The sequence below is a fragment of the Ranitomeya variabilis genome, chromosome 5, assembly GCF_051348905.1.
Source record: "Ranitomeya variabilis isolate aRanVar5 chromosome 5, aRanVar5.hap1, whole genome shotgun sequence".
NCBI classification, from domain to species: Eukaryota; Metazoa; Chordata; class Amphibia; order Anura; family Dendrobatidae; genus Ranitomeya; species Ranitomeya variabilis.
Window position 1 is genome coordinate 270,791,950 of NC_135236.1, and position 24,495 is coordinate 270,816,444.

At 42.2% G+C, this 24,495-nt stretch overlaps 1 protein-coding gene and 1 long non-coding RNA gene across 10 annotated transcripts in view; one reads left to right on the top strand and one right to left on the bottom strand.

The window, feature by feature from the left end:
• Nucleotides 1–24,495, bottom strand: part of SHANK3 (SH3 and multiple ankyrin repeat domains 3) — a 521,647-nt gene that overhangs the window by 227,915 nt on the left and 269,237 nt on the right. For 8 of the 9 annotated variants that reach the window (XM_077264301.1, XM_077264298.1, XM_077264303.1 and 5 more), the window contains exons 4-5: nt 15,303–15,506; nt 8,155–8,226 (exon numbers count right to left, since the gene is read on the bottom strand). In XM_077264301.1, coding sequence (XP_077120416.1) covers nt 8,155–8,226; nt 15,303–15,506 — 276 coding nt within the window. Of the gene's footprint in view, nt 1–8,154; nt 8,227–10,435; nt 10,519–15,302; nt 15,507–24,495 lie in introns of those variants that run through there. The other variant, XM_077264306.1, reaches the window with a different exon arrangement.
• On the top strand, nt 10,521–24,253 carry LOC143775773 (uncharacterized). Its single transcript, XR_013215703.1, has 4 exons — nt 10,521–10,672; nt 15,309–15,534; nt 20,713–20,801; nt 24,024–24,253. It is a non-coding gene; the product is annotated as an uncharacterized LOC143775773 (long non-coding RNA).

The following is a 24,495-nucleotide window of genomic DNA, read 5'->3' on the forward strand; positions in this document are numbered from 1 at the left end:
ATTCTATGCTTGCTCCATTACCTTTGACACACTGTTAAAGATAAAATATGTCTCACCTCTAAGCCTTTTCCTATATGGCTCTCATTCAATTTAAGTCCCAATGTATACAAGTCAGATGCATGTGGCTCATTCAACATACCATTTTCTATATGACTGAATTGCTGTGTGGGTGTAATCTTTTGAATCCTCCACAGTCTGATGTGGATTAATTGCCGATTCTTGTTCAAAACATGGCTACATGTGGGGGGTTAGTGCTATTGTGAGGCTTATGTTGTAATTATGCACCTAATTTTCTTGTAATCTTTTGGCACATTTGTTCACCCATTGTTTAGATGACATTCACTTTTCACAAAAAAAAAAAAAACAGTAAATAGATTAAAAGAAGGTAATGCATAGCATACATTGTATATGACAGGGCAGGGATTTCTTTGGTTGAAAACCCATTTTCTCCTGAAAACAATTTCCATAACTATACGAATTGTGTATATGGGTATACTTAGTCCATATGTAAAAAAATTGGTACATACTCTGCAGCATGTAGCAACACAAACATGACTCAGACTGAATTCATCCCCATCAGAGGGTTTGTTAAGAGCCTCCAGTGCAGATTCATTCAAGATTAATGGAAAATAGAACTATTTATGCAGTGCTATTTTGATATCAAAACTATGGACACCTTGATAGATCCCGAAAGATTCCATTAATTCAATACGGTAAGGATGTGTGCACACGTTCCGGATTTTTCGCTTTTTTTCTCTATAAAAACGCGATAAAACCACGAAAAAAATGCATGCATTAAGCATTCTATTAATAGAATGCAATCCGCAATTTTTGTGCACATGTTGAGTTTGTTTGTTTTTCGCGAAAAAAATGCATCGCGGTAAAAAAAGCAGCATGTTCATTAATTTTGCGGATTTTTTGCAGATTTCCCATTATTTAATGCATTGGGAAGCTCCGGAAAAAAACGCGAAAAATCCATGCAAAAAACGCGCAAAAAAACGCATGCAGATTTCCTGCAGAAAAAGTCCGGTTTTGTTCAGGAAATTTCTGCAAAGAATCCTGACGTGTGCACATAGCCTTAGTCGGGAACTGTTGGTATCAGCTGTATGTCGGATCTGGCACTGCATCATGGTGTATCATGGTGTCTCTGTACAGCACTACATAATAACATCCACTAAGCACAGTATCCATTACAGGACTTAACATTACAAAATCCTATAGAAAAAGTCACCTAAATACCTCCATAATTGAAAGACAAAGAAACAGCAGAGTCCCATAGAAGTGTATTGGTTCCACATTATGTCTCTTCACTATGGAACTACAGTATATTACAGTCAAGTGCGTTAGCCCTTCAGGGATGGCAATGAGCGTGTGCTTTTATAGGTGGCACATCTATGCTGAACATGTATAAAGGGAATCTCTCCCAGGTTTTATAGAGAGCAGCATAATATAAGGGCAGAGACCTCGATTCTAGCCGTCGGTCACTTCCTGGGTTCCTTGCTCTAGTTTTCATAATATCACTGTTTTATCTGCTCACCCTGTCAGTTATTCGCTCAGTCTATCCCCGCCAGTATTACTGATTGACATTTGTCTTCTTACGCTATACATATTCAGAAAGCTGATAATCAGTGGCAAGAGAGCAATTATTGAGAGTGCTAGCAGATAAAGACCCCCGATTCATTAAAGTAGATGGCCAACAATCAAAGTACATTTTATTCAATAGATCTTGGAAGAATAATAGCAAGTTCCACAAATGGATGTTTTAAAAAAATTATCTGTGCTGAGATAATCTTATAAATGTGACCCTGCTATTTAATGTTTAATGGTTATGTCTCAACATGAATAGTTGCTCCATTTCGTGGTCGGCAGATACCAACAACTCCAGGCCGAGGGGAGGAAGTACAAATCACTTATGATACACGAAATAGCAGGAGCTCACAGCTGCTGCTTTCTAAGGTAATATACTGTATTTCCTTGCCTGAGGCAACATATTTCTCTTCCTGAGGTAACATATTTCCTGCCTGGAGAAGGAGCCCCTGTGAGCTTAAAAGCTTGCAAATATATTTTTTCTTGATAGCCAGAAAAGGTATCACTCTGAGAATACTTTTGTAATTTTGGGGTATAAAAGTATTTCTATCGACTTTTCTGGCTAACACGGTACCACAATATAATTTTTTATTGCGCATCCTTGCCAGAGGTAACACATTTCCCTTCCTGAGGTAACACATTTCCTTGCCTGAGGTAACATATTTCCATTCCTGAGGTAACACACTTCCCTTCCTGAGATAAAATATTTCACTGCCTGAGGTAACACATATCCCATCCTGAGGTAACACATTTCCCTGACTGAGGTAAAACATTTCACTGCCTGAGGTAACACATTTTCTTGCCTGATCTAACACATTTCACTGCCTTAGGTAACATTTCCTTGCCTGAGGTAACATTTCCCTTCTTGAGGTTTCACACTTCCCTTCCTGAGGTAAAATTTTTCACTGCCTGAGGTAAAACATTTTCCTGCCTGAGGTAACACTTCCCTTCACACATTTCTCTTCCTGAGGTAAATCATTCCCGTTCCTGAGGTAAAACATTTCCATGCATGGGGTAAAACATTTTCCTTCCTTAGGTAACACATTTTCCTTGCTGAGTTGACACATTTCACACACGGAGATAAAACAGGAGTGAGTGTTTTCCCACGTCTCCAGTCCTCTGAGCTCATCATAACTCAAGTCAGTGACGTAGGAACTCTACCAGCCGCTGAGCTTATATGTCAACTACTTGATTTATGATGAGCAGGACTGGTATGTCAACTACTTGATTTATGATGAGCAGGACTGGCGACACCGCAAAAATACTCAGTACTTTGATAAAACAGACAGGAAAATGTATTACCTCAGAAAGTAGCAACTGCCAGGCCCTGCTGTTTCATCTGTATACTCACTTATCAAGTTGCATATTCCTACCCTAGCCTTGTTCCTGAACAGTTAGACCAAACACGGCCATTACACAGTACACAGCAGGGACACATTTATAAGATTATCTCAGCACAGGAACATTTTTATAACACATCTAACTGTGGAACTTATTATTTATTACAAAATCTAATAAAGAAAATGTACTTTGTTAGTAAGACAACCCCTTTAAGATGTTTTTGCCAGTTTTCGGGAGTAAAACACCTTAATAACTCAGAAGCTGCACAAAAACTCTACGACTTTTGGTGTTTTAGCCAAAATGGGCAGAGCACGGGCAGAACAGGGAGTGGCTATGTCTGTCTGTTTAATTCATGAAAAGTTAGGCCATTTTAGTGGCATAAATTTCACCAAAAAATGTACTCCAGTTCCTGACTAGAGTACATTTCTGGCGAAGAATCACAGCACTTGCAAGATGCGCATCTTACTAATTAAGTGCATCCTACTCCTGCACGCCCCTTCATTAAAGGTAAGGTACCGCGTTTGTAGATCATTCATTAATCAATGTAATGCAGCATAACATGCTGTTATAACCAAGATTTGAATGCATGTAAAACAGATTTCGTGAGTTATACCAGTAGAAAGAAGGAACTGGGGCTGACATCTTGGTTTCACAGCAGTAGCACGACACTAGCAGTGTCATATTACGGCACCCCATGGACATAGGAGATAATAGACCGCCGCGGACCCTATCTATAACATTGAAGAGGCATTAGCAGTGAGCTGGGCACGCCTCTGTGGGCTGCACAACTCACTGCTGTAGGTGTGACTAGCAGCCATTTTACTATAGCCCAGTGCTATCTGCCCAGATCCACTTGCTCTCTATCGCTGCAGAACAGAAGCGCTGACTGGAGCCGGAGAGTGCGGGTGATTTATCTCCCTGCTCCTCTGTCTGTACTCCAGGCACTGCACGTTCTGAGCAGACATCCTCTGCTCCTCACACGCTGCCCTCCCTGGGTGCTTCTCCTGCTATGTCTCCGCCTCCCCACTTGCACACAGTCCCGGAGATCTCCGGTAAGCTGCACTCTCTCCCCCCCCCCCGTGTCGCTCTCCCTCCTCTCCTCCATGCATTCTCTCCCCGTGTCCTTCTCCCTCCTCTCCCCGTGTCGCTCTCCCTCCTCTCCCCCCTGCATTCCTCCCCCCTGCATTCTCTGCCCCCCCTGTGTCGCTCTCCCCCCTGCATTCTCTCCCCCCCGTGTCGCTCTCCTTCCTCTCCCCCCTGCATTCTCTCCCCGTGTGGGGGGGTCTCTATGCGTGTGTGCAAGCATCGTCCGATGGGACTACAAGTCCCATCGGACGATGCCTGCTACACTGACAGTGATTGACACATTAGCCAATGATGGGACAGTAGTAGTCCCATCATCCGGCTAATGTGTTGAATGAAAAAAAAAATACTTCATACATACTCCATACATGCTACATACATGCTACATACATCCATACATGCTACATACGTGCTACATATATGCTGCATACATGCTACATACATACATACTACATACATGCTACATACATACATCCTTACATGCTACATACATACTAGATAGATACATACATACATGCTCCATACATGCTACATACATACATACATGCTACATACATACTACATACATACATCCATACATGCTACATACATACATACATGCTACATACATACTACATACATACATCCATACATACATCCATACATGCTACATACATACATACACACATACTACACACATGCTACACACATGCTACACACATCCATACATGCTACATACATACTGCATACATACATCTATACATGCTACATACATGCTACATACATACTGCATACATACATCCATACATACATACTACATGCTACATACATGCTACATACATACATCCATACATGCTACATACATACATGCTACATACATGCTACATACATACATACATGCTACATACATACTACATACATACATCCATACATGCTACATACATGCTACATACATACATACACACATACTACATACATGCTACATACATGCTACATACATACATCCATACATGCTACATACATGCTACATACATACTGCATACATACATACAATACATACATATAGACATACAGTACATTAAACATAGATTACATAATACTACATACAATACATTTGGGCTGATATTCATAGCAGGCTACAGATATTGGCCCCTGGCCGTTGGCTTTTCCCCTCTGGCGCAGAAAATTGCACGGGAGCCCACTCCGTTTTTTTTTCGTTTTTGTTTTTTTTTAATTCAACGCTCATAAAGGCCTCTTTCACACTTGCGTCGGTACGGGTCCGTCGCTATGCATCGGGCCGACGTACCGACACACGTTGTGAAATTTGTGCCCGCCGTGGGCAGCGGATGCAGTTTTTCAACACATCCGCTGCTCATTCTGAAGTCTGGAAGGAGGGGGCGGAGTTTTGGCCGCGCATGCGCGGTAGAAAATGGCGGACGTGATTGACAAAAAAGTTCACTTGAACGTTTTTTCGTGCCGACGGTCCGACAAAACACGACGGATCCGTTGCACGACGGACGCGACGTGTGGCCATCCATCATGATCCGTCACTAATACAAGTCTATGGGTAAAAAACGCATCCTGCGAGCACATTTGCAGGATCAGTTTTTTTCCGCCAGATCCGGGTGTTTCCGCCGGATCCATTTTTTTTTTCCCCGGATCTATTTTTTCCGCCATATCCGTTTTTCCACCGGATCCGTTTTTTTCCGCCGGATCCTTTTTTTCAATTGGATCCGTTTTTTCCCGCCGGATCTGTTTTTTTCCGCCGGATGCGTTTTTTTTCCCGCCGGATCCGTTTTTTTCCCGCCGGATCCGTTTTTTTTAATCTGATGCTGCTGCTTTCCACGGGAGATCGTCGTGGGACACTGGTGGATTTCTGCGGACAGGGAGTATATTGGTTGTTTTTTTTTTTCATATTTTTTACAGATGACACTGGCTTCGGGGAACAAAGTGACAAGTAACGGTGAGTATGTAATCTATGTTTAATGTACTGTATATCTATATGTATGTCATGTATGTAATGTATGAATGTACTGTATGTAGTATGTATGTAGTATGTATGTATGGAGTATGAATGTAGTATATGTATGGAGTATGAATGTAGTATGTATGTATGGAGTATGAATGTAGTATGTATGTATGTAGCATGTATGGAGTATGTATGGAGTATTTTTTTTTTATATTCAACACATTAGCCGGATGATGGGACTACTACTGTCCCATCATTGGCTAATGTGTCAATCACTGTCAGTCTAGCAGGCATCGTCCGATGGGCCTTGTAGTCCCATCGGACGATGTCTGCACAGACACAAAGACCCCCAGCAGGCCGTACAGACCCCGGAGACGCCGAACAGACCCCCCGGAGAGGCCGTACAGATCCTCCGGCAGGCCGTACAGACCCCCCGGCAGGCACGCTCACACAGGGTTAATGCCGGCGGTAACGGACCGCGTTATGCCGTGTTTGACGCACTCCGTAACTCCGTGTCCCTAACTTTTTACTATTGATGCTGCCTATGCGACATCAATAGTAAAAAAAAATTTAATGTTAAAAATAATTAAAAAAAAAACCTGCTATGCTCACCCTCCGTCGTCGCGTCCTCTCCTTGGCAGTGCAAGCGGCAGGCTCCAGTGCCAAGGATGGTATGCGAGAAGGACCTTCCATGACGTCACGGTCATGTGACCGCGACGTCATGACAGGTCCTGCGTGCATCCAACCCTGGGACAGGAAGCTGCCTCGTGCACCGCACACAGGCGACAGGACTACAAGGGCTCCCTCGGAAGGTGAGTATATGTTTGTTTTTTTATTTTAACTCTTTTTTAACCTGTTACATACGTGTCTGGGCAATATACTACGTGGCTGGGCAATATACTACGTGGGCTGGGCAATATACTACGTGACTGGGCAATATTCTACGTGGACATGCATATTCTAGAATACGCGATGTGTTAGAATCGGGCCACCATCTAGTACCATATATGTATATATGCCATGGATGAGGCCACAGTAAAGTGTATCTTTATTTGGGACAAAAGGTAACTCACAGGTCATTGCAGATGATGATGATGAACATACAATTTGTCATTCCCCCTACACAGCCACATAGCAGGGAGGAAGCCACTCCAGCCAGTGTAATATTGCACCTTTATTTGGGTCACATGGTAACTCACATGCATTTATTTACAGTCCACAGACTCCACTCTCCCTCTCTGCTGTCTGCTCCTCCCACAGGAGTCACAGTCACACTTCACTGGCTGAATCTGAGAAGCTGCCAGGCCCAGACAAGAAAGAAAAAAAAAAGACTGGGCTCACTCACGCTGCAGAGCCGACTCCTTTCATTCACAGCAGGGAGCCGGCTCTTTGTGTTGGCTCGTTCACAAACGACACATCACTAACACACACACCACTTGTGTGATAGCAGATCACAGAGCAGTCACACACAAAATGGCTCTGCCCTGTGATGCTGCTCTTCATTCTGCCCCAAGGATATTAGACCACCCAAAAGGGGAGGGAAATGGTGATGTCAGCAGTCACTGCCCCAATTTTCCAGCTAGCAGTAAAGCTGGTAAGTCTTACTATAGCTGCTTGAGGTCTAAAACGGAAAATGCTCCCCCTAGTGGTAAATATATATATTTGTAAGAAAATATATAATATTTTTCATATAGAAATGTTTGCAAACAGTGCAAACATTGCATTAGTACATTTTATTTACTATTTTAAGATTAATTTCATTAAAAAAAAAAATTCAAGAAAACTGGTGGCACCTTCCCTTTAAGACAGGCTTGTACAATGCCAGTCTTAATGAGTCAGGCCCAAAGTGTTTTATCAAAACTATAGCAAGATGCCAAGTAGATAAGCAGTGTTAAAATCAGGGTCTCTGTGTCTTCTTTATACTGCTCTCAGATGGGGCTGCAAAAACCTGATGACAAATCAGCTTACTCATGTTGTCTGACACTGACAAAATACTTAGATCTAGGTACTCTACCAAAACTAAAGAGGAATAACACTATACACAATGGATTCAAAACAAATCTATTATTTTTTTGAGCTTTGCATTTCCCTTTATTTGAGAAATTCTGGACCTGATACTTACGTATAGACACAGAAAACTGTCCTCCTATATAAATATATAAACCATGTGAGCAGATTATAAAGCAGTCTCTTACTTTGGTGTGAAGTTTGGCAAACTGTTTGTCGTCCAGTAGCGTCTGTGTGTAAACTCTTCTCTTATAGCGGAACTAAAAAAAGATATAAAACATAGATAAAACAGGTCCAGGTTACATATATTTGCTTATGTACATTTGTTTCATTACGATATGCTTGCACTACTCAGCATATAATATAAAATACATCACTCACGCAATATCAGTTAGTTCTTGATATTTGTACATTCCGATCCTATTCTTTCATCTAGAAAATCTTCAATGCCAATACCAAGCTAAGCTTAGTTTATTTACAATGATAAACAGGTACAGTATTTATCTCCTATTTATATGTGCATGTAGCTCTTTCAATGACAAGTCCAGCAATACCTTTACATGGCCAGTCCGTTCCTCCATTACCGAGAAATCAGAGTTTGAATTACTATGAAAATGAGGCTGAAGAACTATAGTAGATTGGAAGCCTCTGTCATTCCAGCTCTATCCCCGGCCCAGGGGTGCCTCCTCCTGCTATTTGTCTTCAGGCAAAGAAACCACCAGTCAAGCACTGGGCAGTGAGGTGAGGCTTCAGATCTAAAGGCTCATCGGCATATCAATTCAAACGCTTATTTCTCAGTAATGGAGGAACAGACTGGCCATGTGTAGGTATTTCTGGATTTGTCAATGAAAGAGCTAAATTCACATATACAGTTAGGTCCAGAAATATTTGGACAGTGACACAAGTTTTGGAATTTTATCTGTTTACCAAACCATGCTCAAGATACAGTTATGTAATCAATATGGGCTAAAAGTGCAGACTCTCAGCTTTAATTTGAAGGTATTGACATCCTAATTGGACTAGGGGTTTAGAAATTACAGCTACGGTATTTAATATGTAGCTGCCTTTTTTTAAAGGAACAAAAGTAATTATAAAATTATCTCAAAAGCTCAGCAATGGGGTGTATGGGCTATTCCCTTGTTAATCCATAATCAATTAAGCAGGTAAAAGGTCTGGAGCTGATTCCAGGTGAAACATTTGCATTTGGAAGCTGTTGCTGTGAACCCACAACATGCGATCAAAGAAGCTCTCAATTGATGTGCAACAGACCATCATTACATTGAAAAAAAGAACAAACCCATTAGAGAGATAGCAGAAATGTTAGGCATGGCCAAATCAAAAGTTTGGTACATTTTGCAAAATAAAAGTACACTGGTGAGACTGGGAACTCAAACAGGCCTGGACATCCACAAAAGACAACAGTGGTGGATGATTACAGAATCCTTTCCATGGTAAAAAAAAAAAAAAAAAAAACCTTCACAACATCAACACAAGTGAAGAACACTTTCCAGGAAGTAGGTGCTTTTAGTATCAAAGTGCACTTCATGAGAGCAAAAAAAGAGGATTAACAAGGTGCAAACCATTAATCAGCCTTAAATATAGAAATGTCAGATTAGACATTGCCAAGAAAAATATCTAAAGAAGCCAGCCCAGGTCTGAAAAAAGCATTCTTTGGACGGATGAAACTATCAGAATTATGTGAAGAAAGTATGGAGAAGTCTTGGAACGGTTCATGATCCAAAGCAAACCACATCCTCTGTAAAACATGGTGGAGGCCATGTGATGGCATGGGCATGCATGCCTTCCAATGGAACTGGGTCATTGGTGTTTATTGATGTTGTGACGTAAGACTTAAGCAACCAGATGAATTTTGAAGTGTACAGGGCTATACTTTCTGCTCAGATTCAACCAATGCAGCAAGGTTGATTGGACGGCACTTCACAGTACAGATAGACAATGACCAAAAACATACTGCGAAAGCAACTCAGGAGTTTTTTAAGACAAAGAAGTGGAATATTGATGGACCCACTGTGCTACAGGGCCGGGCCTGTCTAGGAAGGGATGTAGCTAAGAGGCTATCAGTTGTTCACTGGAGCTCCTAATGGTGGAGACAGACTGGGTTGCAGGTAGCCGCCGGGTACCACTCCTAGGTAGCATCTCGTACTGGTTCGAAGACACTGATTAGGGCTATGTTCAGACACATTGGTCTAGGATACTGAATAAGAGACTGGCTGCACACGGACCAGGACACAATATTCAGGCACTGGCCATATAGGGTCTAGGGGACTTCAGATTAAGGACAGGCCACTCCAGGACCAGGGGACTTCGGAAACAGAACTGGCCACTCCAGGACTACGTTCAGGCACTGGATGCATTGGCACCAGGGGACAAGGTTCAGGACCTAGCCGCACTAGGACCCAGGCACCTCACAACTGCACTGGTAGAACACCAACTACCTAATTACTCAACTAGTTGCTTGTGGACTTCTTGAGGGAGGAGGCTTTTATACAGGCCATCTTGCAGGTGCTCACATTATACTAACTGCCTCTCAGCTACAGCTTGTAGGACAGTTACTACATGCACACGCTGATCCTTTAGGAGCAAGGGAGAGCACGAAAGCGCACAACCGGTAACTGTGGCGCACACACAGACCAGGACGTCACAGGAAGCAAGCGCACACCAGGGACCAAGTCGAGGGCTGGCACAGTGAGTAAGCTGCTGTACCTGCATGGAGGGAGAAGGGGACACCGTGCAGGGGTGCTAGACATAGCGCCACAAATATTCTGCTATGGCTGAGTCAATGACCGGATCTTAACCCCATCGAGCATGCATTTCACATGCTTGAGACAAAACTTAAGGCAGAAAGACCCACAAACAAGCAACAACTGAAATCAACTGCAGTAAAGGCCTGGCAAAGCAGCACAAAGGAAGAAACCCAGCGTTTGGTGACGTCATTGCCTGCAAAAAAATTTCTGCAAATGTAAATCAAACTGTACCACTATACAACAATCCTAGAAAAAGCAAGTAGCCACACTGGTAAATAGTTATGCAGAATATATCCTTTATTGAACACTATCAAAATTGACGTACAACATTAATGATAAAAACAGATGCCACTAGTGCGAGGAATACTATAAGGTACAGCCCCAGCGTATACAAATTGTACTGACCAAGTGCAGATATACAATTACCGTATATACTTGAGTATAAGCTGAGATTTTGAGCCCACTTTTTTGGGCTGAAAGTGCCCCTCTCGGCTTATACTCAAGTCGTTGTCCCAGGGGGTCGGCGGGGGAGGGGCAGCTGTCACATACTCACCTGCTCCTGGCGCGGTCCCTGCATGTCCGATGGCCTACGGGCGTCGGCAGCTCTTCCTGTGTTCAGCGGTCATGTGGTACTGCTCATTAAAGTAATGAATATGGAAGCATATTCATTACTTTAATGAGTGGTACGTGACCGCTGAACATAGGAAGATGCCACCAGGTCCCGGAGACCATCTGACAGTGAGATGCTGCCAGGGACCGCGCTGGGAGCAAGTGAGTATATCGGGGGAGGTGAGCATTGCGCGATATTCACCTCTCCCTGTTCCACCGCTGCGCGCTGCTCTGTCTTCCGTCCTCTGGCTGTGACTGGTCAGGTCAGAGGGCGCGATGACGTAGTTAGTGTGCGCGCCGCCCTCTGCCTGAACAGTCACTGCGGAGGATGGAAGACAGAGCGGAGAGCAGCGGTGGAACGGGGAAGGTGAATATCGCAAGTGCCTGAGCGAAGAGAGGTGAGTATGTGATTTTTTTATTTTAATCGTAGCAACAGCATATGGGGCATAATGTATGGAGCATCTTATGGGGCATAATGTATGGAGCATCTTATGGGGCATAATGTGTGGAGAATCTTATGGGGCAAAATGTATGGAGCATCTTCTGGGGCGTAATGTATGGAGCATCTTATGGGGCATAATGTGTGGAGCATCTTATGGGGCATAATGTATGGAGCATCTTATGGGGCATAATGTGTGGAGCATCTTATGGGGCATAATGTATGGAGCATCTTATGGGGCATAATGTGTGGAGCATCTTATGGGGCATAATGTATGGAGCATCTTATGGGGCATAATGTGTGGAGCATCTTATGGGGCATAATGTATGGAGCATCTTATGGGGCATAATGTGTGGAGCATCTTATGGGGCATAATCTATGGAGCATCTTATGGGGGCATAATCTATGGAGCATCTTATGGGGCATAATCTATGGAGCATCTTATGGGGCATAATCTATGGAGCATCTTATGGGGCCATAAACCTTTATGCAGCATTGTATGGGGCAAATGTTTCAATGGAGCATCTTGTGGGGCCATTATTAACCTTTGTGCAGCATTATATGGGGCATATTTTAATATGGAGCATATTATGGGGCGTATTTTGTATGGAGCATCTTATGGGGCCCATCATGAACTGTATGGAGCATTATATGGGGCTCCTGATTCAGTATGGATATTCAAAAACACTTAACCTATTGATGTCTCAATTAATTTTACTTTTATTGGTATCTATTTTTATTTTTGAAATGTATCATTAGCTGCTGCATTTCCCACCCTAGGCTTTTACTCTAGTCATTACGTTTTCCCAGTTTTTTTGTGGCAAAATTAGGGGGGTCGGCTTATACTCGGGTCGGCTTATACTCGAGTATATACGGTAACCCTTATCAGCTATACATCAGCTTAATGTGGCCAGTGTTCACGTCTGGCTACTTGGCTTCTCTAGGAATGACGCACAGTGGTACAGTTTGATTTATAATTATCTTGGAGACACTTTACTGTGATATGGATCACCAACTCTTGATCTAAAGTGTTAAAAATGAATATTTTACTTATGGTAAAGGTAATTTGTCCAATTACTTTTGGGCCTCTGAAATTAGGTTTTGTAGAAACATGGTTGCAATTCCTAATCATTTCACAGGGTATTTTTGTTCAATCCCTATTGTTAAACCTGAAGGTATCTACACTTCAATTGCATCTCAGTTGTTCTATTTTAAATCCAAAATAGTGGCATAAAGATTTGGTCACTGTCCAAATATTTCTTGACCTAACTATAATTATGTTCAGAGTGGAAAGTTATGAAACTTTGGAAATCAATTTATTAGTGAATTTGTCTTCTTTCCAGTAAAAAAAAAAAACTGCATGTAATTGGCTTTTCCCCAGTCTATATTGTCCTGCCTTTAGACACATCGATATCTGAATGTACTCATTTGGAGCACAGATGATGGCACTGAAGGGTCAGCACAGCACCTGTGTCTTACTAAGGCCCCTTTCACATTGCGTTCCCCCCACCTTTCCCCCTGCCCTGAATGAGGGCAAGAACGCAGTGTGAAAGTCCTCTGAAGGTATGTTCCCACAGTTAGGAAACGCTGCCGGTTGGACGCAGCGTCCAACCCGCAGCTTCCAGATGTTACAGCATTGTGAATGGGAATTGAAGCTTCTGGCTTCCCTGCAGAGACAGACATGCGGCACATATTTCGAGACCGCAGCATGTTTATTTATCTTGCGGAGACGCTCAGCCTCTGCAAGATAAATATCACAAGTACAATGTATTGGGCACAGTGATTCCGCACGGTTCAATGAACACATGTGGAATTACCTGCGTTCAAAAGGCGGCAGCGCTTGTGATGTGACATGTGATGCGTCCAAGGCGCTGTGGGTTCCTGACTGTGGGAACATACCCTAACTCTGGAGATAAGTCTGCTGAAGGAGTTTGTTCTGATAAGCACTACACTCAGAGGATAAATAGGTGTTGACCCTTTCACTGCCATCATCTGTACTCCAAATTACTACAATCCGAAATCCACTAGTAAAGTAATTTGCAAAGTTTCAGAATTTTCCATGCTGGGCGAAATTATGTAATAATCGAGACTATGTAATAATCGACAAAGAAAACCCAGGAAACACAAAATACTGTTCTTCAATTATGAAGGTAAAATGCAATTCAGCCCTACCTGCCTATTTGAGAATAACGTTATTACTCGCTTAGCCATTTATTCAACTATTTAACAAAATTCAATGGACAAATGGATCTAGTTTCAGATATGTTGAATATAAATAAAACTTATAATAACCTGTTTTGCAATATGAAGCAACTAGAATGTTTTAAAGGCCAGAACATGAAGCCACGTTCTGAAGATACTTACAAATAGATGCAAAAAAAAAAGTAACTTAAAGTTACTGGAAGTGTTCCAAAGCCATTGCTAAGGATCTGGGACTCCAGCAAATGATACTATATGCCATTTTCACAAGTAGAGAAAACTTGGTACAGTGGGGAACCTTTCCCAAAGTGACTGGCCAACCAAAATTTCACCAGAAGTGCACTTATCACTCATGGAGGAGGCCACAAAAGAACCCAGACAAATAGGTATCCATGGTTATGACCACTCATATAGTGACAGCTTGTTAGCGGTCCTAACCATGGACATCTAAGCTACTGCCCTACACATGGGATAACCGAAACAGCAAATCAGAAGAACTATACTACATTTATCATTGGAGATATTTGCTGATATTAATATTACACCTACTCTATATTGGGATAGGATCTTGGAGATGAGAATACCCTTTTAAAGCATAACTATCTTTTTAATTTTTATTTCATAAATTAATAAGCAACTTTGTCATATATCTTACCAGAGAAATCTGCTTATTTATGTCAGAATTGACCTGTCATGATCAAAATTCTCAATTTGGGGTAAAATCTGTATTCAGTGAAGATAGACTTTCCCTGAGGCAGGAGATGAGAGTTGCATCTGATAAAATTCTATGTAGACGGAAGGAGGGAGGAGCTAAAAACTGAGCCCCCCTCCCCTCCTATATACATAGAATATTGTGAAAATTTAGAACAATTTTTCATAGAACTATTTTTTGTTTATTCATAGTTTCATTGAAAAGTTCCGCTGGATCAGAAGCCTTCAAACCTCCTACGTGCAGGTATGACCAGTGGCTTTTTCAGATAGTAAGTCATCAATGTGGCATAACGCAAACATGACGCACCAGGCTTACTAATCAGAACATGCACCAATGAGGTCGATAGGTAGGAGGAGGTTTGCAGGGCTCTAATCCTGCGGAAATGGACTACAAACATGGCCGCCAGAACTGTGTTCTGCAATTCTAGATGCTCAAATCTAGTAGACTGCAAGAGAAGTTACATCATTACAACTGTATTGTCCCATACTAGGAACACGATTATATGAGAGATTGTAATGCAATTTGTATTTATTGTATATACATATATACCGTATATAAAGTTGTACAAAAGCATGATCCTTTATAATGACAAGTAAAAAGCTATGATCTTACCTCCAGGTAGGGTACAGGTGTGGCCAAAGAAGGTGGATATTCTCGTAGCAGTCGCTCTTCGTCAAGGAATTTCCCAGCTCTACCATTAAATGCTGGCTGGAAGAGTCCATAATTTAGAACGTCCTTCAGGCTGTGGTTTAGAGTGCACAAGATGCGTTGTTTGGACACCCAAACCGGAGCATCAGGGTTCAGCCGGAGGCACTTCTACACATCGAAAGAAGCAAAATCAAGGGTTAGACTCTTTTCAGATATAAAACTCAGCTTTATCAGGATAACTAGCATATGACATGGTGAATGTCAAGCTAACAATGTTTCCTATGTGGATCCAGCAGACGATCGCATTCACAAGCCATGAACTCACACTGGAGCCATTAAATATCTACAAACACATTCAATCCAACCTCCATTTCAGACATTCTAAGCCATATCGTTCACAGTATGATGGAGATGACTGAAAGTTCATGGTTCATGCTCGACATTTGTATGGAACCAAAAATGTAACTTGAGAAACACAAATATACGGTATATGAAAGACACTAAATTGTTGGCAACTTAAAAAACTTGACCCCCAACACCTTTTACATCAGGCTATTACCTGTACAGTGGCATGTTAAAGTTTGGGCACCCCTGGTCACAAATACTGTTATTGTGAACCGTTAAGCAAGTTGATGATGAAATGATCTCTAAAAGGCATAAAGTTAAGATGACCCATTTCCTTCGTATTAAAGATGACCCATTTCCTTCGTATTAAAGATGACACATTTCCTTTGTATTTTAGGCAAAAAACATGTTTTCGTCATTTTAAAATTTACAAAAAGTAAAATGGGATGATACAATAATTTGGGCACCCTGCATGGTAAGTACCTAGTAGAACCCCATTTTGAAAGTATCTGAGCTTGTAAACGCTTTTTGTAGCCAGACAAGTGTCTTTCAATTCCTGTTTGAGAGATTTTCATCCATTCTTACTTGGAAAATTCTTGCAGTTCTGTGAGAGTCTTGGGTCATCTTGCATGCACTGCTATTTTGAGGTCTAGCCACAGATTTTCAATGATGTTCAGATCAGAGGACTGTGAGGGATATTGCAAAACCTTCAGCTTGCGACTTTGAGGAGAGGTTTTATTCTGATGACTCTTCCATGAAGGCCATATTTGTGCAGGTGTGTCTAAAGAGTAGAACAATGTACTATAACTCTAAAGCTAAATCTTTCTAAAGGTCTTTTGCAGTCAAGCGGGGGTTCCTATTTGACTCTTTAGCAATCCTTCGAGCAGCTTTCACTGAAATATTGCTTGGTTTTCCAGACCTTATCTTGACCTCCACTGTTCCTGTTAACTGCCATTTCTTAGCCTATGTTCACACACTGCATTTTTTTTCTGCAAGTAAAATCTTCTCTCTTAGCAGTAAAGAAGCTACTTACAAAAAGAAGGTTTTCATGTGTTTTTTGACTGCGTATTTGCTGCGTTTTTATTGTCTCTTGTGCATGCTGATAAAGTTTAATGCCCCCCAAAAAACTTGGATGCAACTTACTAAGGGTGCGTGCTCATGATCAGTAACTGCTGCGGGTTTGACGCTGCGTATTTATGCAACGTCAAACCCACAGCGGCCAGCTGTGACAGCACAGTGGATAGGATTTCTAGAAATCCCATGTCCACCATGCGTACATAGTCACCTGTGGATCACCCACGGAAACCGTCTTTCAAGACCGCAGAATGTATATTTCTCTTGCATTGATGCTGGTCTCCGCAACATAAATGACATCAATAGAAATGTATTGAATGCGGTAAATCCGTACGGTTCAGTGAACATATGCGGATTTAGCTGTGTTCAATAGAAGGCAGTGCTCTGGATGCAGGGAACATACGCTGCGTCCAAAGCGCTGCTAGTTCCGGATCTTGGGCATTCGGCCTTAAAGTATTGCACCAAAAACGCAGCAAAACCAGATAGCTGTGTTTTTGCACTTACTCATTGCTTTCTATGGGTGAAAAAGAGCTGCAAAACCACTGAAGAAATTACATGCTGCAGTTTTCAAAAACACAGAAGTTTTCCAATTCACAAAACCTACAAGAAACAAAATTAGCATAAACCCTGCTGTAACTGAGTAAGTAAAATGCAAAAGTGCATAAAAATAACACAGGGTTCTTAGTAAACACTGTTTTAGATTAAAAAATAGCATAGAAGCCATCCCACCATCTGCAAGGTGGCCCTAATTGTGAAGGTCCAACAATGTCTAATATTAAAACCATACCGTATGTCAGAAGTGATCTATGTGAATAAGGGCAGACAAAAACCTGGGTCCCCAACTCTGGACACCTCAGCTTTGGAAAGCTTTTTAACCCCTTAACAACCGACAGTACGCCTTTTAACAGCGGCAGTTAAGGGGCCTTATTCCTCAGCACTGCTTTTTAACATCACTGAGAAATAAGGGTATAGCACCCCCACAGCGTCTGAAAAACTCCGGGGTCTCGGCTACCGGAGAACATGATTCAGGTCGGTTTTTACCGTCCCCAGTCTTGTGATCGCCGTTATTCACCAAATAACGGATATCGTAAAAAAAATCCGATTTCCCATTCATTTATCTCCCCTCTGATATGGTCTAGCATACCAGGGGAGAGAGAAATGGGGTCCCCCAAGCCCCCTCCCCCCCACCCCCCGGTAACTCCGCCATCCCTGGAACCTCTAGCTCTTTTCCCCAGGCCTTGGCGTCTTCTTCCTGGAAAACCTGTCCCGGCGCCTGCGCACTGCAGTACTTTGCGCTGACCTCAACAGGGCAGGTAAGGTACGCCTGCGCAGGAGCCGCAGCAGGAAGCAAAGAAGAGGATGTCATCGTATGAAGATGGGAGGCCCCGGACCGGACCGCGACGCCCATCGGACCGGACCGCAGCGGGACCGCACCTGGGTGAGTATAATCTAACCTGTTTTTCTTATCTTTCAGGTTACATCGGGGGCTTATCTATAGCATTACAGAATGCTGTAGATAAGCCCCTGATGCCGGTGGCCGCAGCTTATAGGCGAATTTTGGGGTGACAGATTCCCTTTAATGGCTAATGTGAACATGCACTTATATGTTGCATGTATACCAACTCAAACCAAGCTCAATTTCTCTGGGTTTTCCAATTCAGCCAGGAAAAAAGAACAATGTGTGTGCATGAGATTTCTGAAATCTCATAGCTTTTTCTGGTACTGTAAAGCACAGCTTTTAATTTGCATAAGAAAAACCGCAGCAAAAACACAACGTGTGAACACAGCCCAACTCCAAGATCCTATCCAAATATGTAACTGAATTTCAGGACCTTAGGCATCCAAGGCTGCGACAACTAGCAACTAGCTAACTGTCACTATATCAGTGGTCGTAACCATGGATACCTAAGGTCCTGCAATGCCTGCACATGAAGAAGGAGGCATAGCGAATCAGAAAAACTATACTACATTTCTAATTGGACGTATTTGCTATTATTATTATTATTATTACTACACCTACTACGCATTAGGATAGGATCTTGTAGATGGGAACACCCCGTTAATTACAATTCAAATTGAGGAAAGGGCAACTTGAAAACACTTTGCTATCTTCTTATAGCCTTTCCGTGCTTTGTGGGCCTCCACCATTTTCATATTTAGAGTGCTGCTTAGACCAAGGTTGGGTAATCTTTTTTCTGCCAAGGGTCATTTGGATATTTAAACCATCTTTTGGGGGCCGTACAAACTCCGCCCACAAAGTACATCCTGGCACTGGCACTGGTGTCAGGACGTAATCTTTCATTTAGCATGTGCCTCAGCATTCAGTAGTGAACACTGTATGTGCTCACAGAGCAAGAAGAAATTAATGGTCCGGCTAACGGCAAAATACAGCTGCCGACCCCAGCACTGCGGAGCCCGGGAATCTGCCTGGGGGCTGAATAGAAGGTCATCGAGGCCGCGGCTCTGAGGTTCCCCACCCCTAGCTTAGAACAGCCCATGGCTGCTGTTTTTTGGCACAAGGCTAGAGAAGACTGTAGAGAAGACTGGGTTTTTATAAAGCTGGGAAATTTACATCACCCGGCCTTTCCTAACGATTATAGTGAACAATCCATAACCCTAACAAGCTAACTAAGGTCTGAAACCTTGGTCAGTTATCTGAGCACACAAATCTCCAAGGGTGCCCAAACTTTTGCATCGTCCCATTTTCCTTTCTGTAATTTTTTAAATGAAAAAAATCACAATACATTTTTTGTTGCCTAAAATACAAAGGAAATGTGTCATCTGTAACTTTAGCCCTTTTAGAGGTCATTTCACAATAACAGGAATTTTGACCAGGGGTGCCCAAACTTTGACATGACTCTGTACGTAGTGCAAAGCAGCAAATCCCAAAACTGAATCAAGTCCTAGTGTGTACTCTGTAACCTGACTGATTGACCATTGTGAGGCTGGAATCACACATGCAGGTTTCAGCGACGTTCTTGATCCTGTATGGAACACAAATCAGAAGTGAAGCTGCTGGGATCAAGGGAGGTTGAGATATCATCAGATCCTTTCTTATAAAAGTATAGATTATACGTATATACTTAATTTAGGCACACTGAAAGGTATTTTTACATAGACAATCCCTGTTGTGCACGGCCTTACTTTGGTACTTCATATTTAGATGTGGCAATCAGACTGAACAATACAATGAACTGAAATCTCATTGAAGTAAAGTGTTCCCAGGTTCTAAAAACAGCAGCGCTCTGTATTTTACTAAATTTAGCCACAGCGATCACTTAGCACTGCGCGCACTGCCCACCGTACTATAACTGGAGTGCTATACAGAGGGCACAATGACACTGTCCAAATCAAGACAACTATGACAACGTATGTGGACCCTCTGAGCTGATGGTACATACACGTGGAGCTTTTTTGAGACCGTCAAAAACATTGACCCTGTTCCCTTTTAAACCAGCGATTTTTAAGTCAGTCTTGATGAGGGAGCGGAGTAGAGTCAGAGGCTACTGATTCATTAAGAGGCCATGCCACTTAACGAATCAGGGCCATCTTGACGAGTAGTGTGCGCCTCCTGCACCTTGCCAAAAATCTTACTCCAGTCTTTGACTGAAATAAGATTTCTGGTGTAAGGAAGCTGGTCATAAATCACAGTAGATGCGCTGTGGCGTTAGGGCCCCGCCAAACCCGTCCCTCCAACCATTTTCATAGAGCTGGGATAAACTTGTGTGAAACAGCAAAAAGTCGCATAATGTTTTGTGCAAACTTTTTTGGGCTTTTCAAAGCAATCTACACCAGAATTTTGGCTAAATTGCTTTGAAGCATCGGGGCCATTGAGTTTTCCAAGTGGAAACCGCTTCTTTGGGGAGTTTTTCTTTTCGTAAAGTGGTTTTGAAGAGTTTTTTTTACATGTTTGGGAAGAGTTTTTTCTCTTTTAAGCCTTTTTTTTTTTTTGCAGCTTCTTGATTGGACAGTGACTATCCACTGTACACCAATATATAATAGGCATGCTGACAACCAAGCGTCAATCATTAATCCAGCCGTAAGGTAAAATCCTGATCTTTATGCAGATGATTGAGAACTATCGCTCATAGTAATACATAGTAATATGTTTTTAGATTTTCCATTCTTTAGCTTAATTAGTATTGTGTGGCATCTCCTCTCATGATCTTATAATGGTTTGTGAAACCATATAAACCTCACTCTTTTCATACAGTGAGACAGGTCAGAGCCAGCTCAGAATCACAGAAATTCACAGATTATCAGGACACCCACGCACCTGAGACAACGGCAGCCTCGCGAGTACAGTCCTCCTGCAGGGAGCACAATGTGCCATAGTATCCACTATATCATGACTTACTGACATACTTCATATTCCAACGCCTCTGTAGCACAGAGAGAACAGGAGGAAGAATGCCGTGCTTCTCCCACACCTCCATCTATAAATCAATCCTAAAATAAACTGATTCACCACAAAACTCCAGTGTCTGGCAAAAAGCCTGTTCCTAGCTACATCCTACCTCTATAGATGTATAGAAAATGAACTTCAGATTAGTCAGTCTGTCTGTATACGTAATTTGCCTCAGATGGTGGGAGAGACAACTGCTCACTAATGATCTCCCTTTCCTGATGAGCATGATTCATTCAGAATTCTTTACCTGCTGGCAAATGCGGAGCTATAAAAGCAGAATGGAGGTGACACAAAAATGAGTAAAAACCAAGTAACCTTAGATAAAAATGAAACGCACAAAGTAGATCACAGCAAGAAGAAAGGTACAAGTCAGCAAGGAGCAATATAGGGAACCTGTCAGCTCATTCATGCAGCCCGACCCAAGAGCAGCACGATTCGTAGAAGTCACTGAGGATTTTAAGAAAAACTAACTTTGACAAGCTGGCTGGCACCTATGCGTCTCTGGATTACCATAACATGGAAGGTCCATGGCGGCTTCTCATCACCACGCTCAGCTTTCTCCTTATGTGTATGGCATCAGTCCAGAGAAGTGGGGTGGGCAGCAGCCACCAGGGACTTTCCACGGACTATTCTCTCGAGACAAATATTCTCTGGTTGGCATTTCAAAATGCGTATTCTCTCAAATGCCACAGTGTTTCAGTGTAAAACATAGACGGCTGCAGGCAGTAGGTCTCCAATTCATACTGCCTGTGGTTCGGCTCGTGATTGAGCTGAAAGGCTTCCTTCATGCACTACAAAGTTAGCACCCTCCCAATCTTTTTAAAGGGATGAGATAAAGTTGGAGCTCTGAATCTTTTATCTCAAAGGTCTTCATCAGAAAAAATAACTTTGCAGGATATACAAGGATTGGACTGCAGAGGACTGGGTTACAGTTATTTTCTCTGATGAAGCCTCTTTCAGATTGTCCAAAACTATCACTAAACACTAAAGTAGCAAACCTTGTGAAAATCTAAATTTGTGTCCATCTGAAAACTTGTGGCCATGATAGCAGAGTTTTACTTTTGACTTGTGTGGAAGAACATGACATATAGGCATAGTAGTTATCTATGTAGACAGAGGTCCCTGGTTATTTATGATCTAACTAACAAGATCAACAAATTAACAGGAAAGTTAGACATGGCGGAGGAGGCAATGACTTAATAAAACTGCTTTGATCTTGTGTGTAATCCCAGCTAATAAAGAAGTATGAATCACGCTTATCTATATTTTAGCTACTGCATTTATTAAATTTTGCCGTTATGAAGCAATCACAGTAATGGTCATCCAAGTATTACACAAAATATGGACCTGAATTGCCTAACAGCAAAATGAGTATAGTTGTCCTCCATATACTTCATGTACACATGTTAAAGGGAATCTGCTAGCAGGTTGTTGCCATGTAATCTTTGATCTGCATGATGTAGGGACAGAGAACTTGATCCCAGGCTATGTATCACTTACTGGACTACTTGATGTAGTCTTGATAGAATCCGTGTTTTCCCTGTGGTAGATGTAGTAGTGGTCAGAATACTGAGCTGGGCATAACCCAGCCCACACCCGATTGGCAGCTTCCTGTGTACACTGTCAGCAAGCTGCCAATCAGTGGTGGGGGCGGGTTAACACAGATTAGCCTGACTGGCCTGCACATGAGACCTAGTCCTGCAGTGATAATCTCTTGCTGATAAAACACTGATTGTATTGAAACTTCAGCAAGATGCTGAGCAAAATACACATTGATGGAATCAGGGTCTCAGTTTCTACATTATGCAGCTCTCATATTAAATAGCAAAAACCTGATGACAGATTCCCTTTAATGTCAGAAGTGAATAATTTGCCATAGTATAAAAGGTTTCCTCTCCTGCTCTGTAATGTCCACTAAGCTAAATCATTCTGTGGCTGAGGTGGCATGGAATTCTTGCAAATAAATAGGTGACTTAGTTGGCTGCTCCGGTCTTGTGCATATAGTGGAGCACCACAAAATGACAAAAAAAAAGCTGGTCTATTAAGCAAAAGACTATAAGTGGATCCTATCCAAATCTTTAGGATCCCCAAACCATGAAATATATATATGACCAACTTAAAAGGAGCTTGTTAACCAATCTCCCTTCTCCCGAATATATTTCATTATGCTCTAGGTTATGTCTGAGGTTTTATAAATTCCTTCCTCCAGACTTCTTCAAATCATAAATGATTTATGAAAAGAAGGAACTGAAGTCTTTACCTAAACCACAGGGCTTGTCAATGTGGACTCTAATGACATAGGTGAGGTCACCCTTGTGAATCAGGGAATGTGGAGTTCAGATCTAGCACTCCATACATAACAGCGTCATGAAAGCCCCGGAAGGGCACTGGCACCAGAGGGGAGAACATAGAGGGTGAGGAGGAGCAGTCCAAGTAGAAGACAACCCTTTTAATAAAAAGACGTTTATGTAATTAAATGGGTAAAGCTGGCCATACGCATTAGATTAGCGCTGTATTGTAATTCCCTAATGCACACTGAATTGCCGAACCATCTAATGCTAATCTGTTATATATGTCTAAATGCCCTGTTTCCCCATTGAAGCCTGCATGTTTAAGAGGGAGCCAATAAGTAGATCATACATATAGCCACTGTAAATGGTCATGAAGACAGATGAATCATTGACAAATCAATATTTTAGGGATCAACCATCTAAAATGGACTGCACAGCCCATCATGTACTATTCACGTCATGGTCAGAAAAAACGTTAGGAAGGACATCACTGTAAGTAATTCTTGTGATGACTGACTGATGTCTATTCAATTTCATCCCCCTATGTCCAATACCACAATTATATAGGTTTACGTTCCAACAATTGATGCAAGAGACTGACAACTTTGATGGTCAGAAGTATGCTGAAGTCGACAATAGCTAACAACGTAGTCGCACTGACGGTAATTGGAGAGTGGATCACCAAGGATGGAAGGTTGGGAATGAAAGCAGAACTGGAAAGGATGCAGAATACAGAATACTCGGTCTCCATGAAGACTTTCATTGTGTATGTTATGAAATCGAGTGTGACAGAGGTAATAAGGGTGGAAGGCTGTGAGGAGGCCGAAACCTTCAGGGTAATTACATAGAAAGTCATTTTTGGTGTTATCTATAGATGCCCCAACATTACTGAGGAGCTGGGAGGTCAGCTGCACAATCAGATGGTGAGGGGCAGTAGTGACCGCATAGACGGTCTGGGAGCATGGTTCTGCTTCAACTGCAAAGGGGAGAAAACGCAGCTTGATGCAGGATCATTTTCAGGCCCATTTCTTGAAAGATC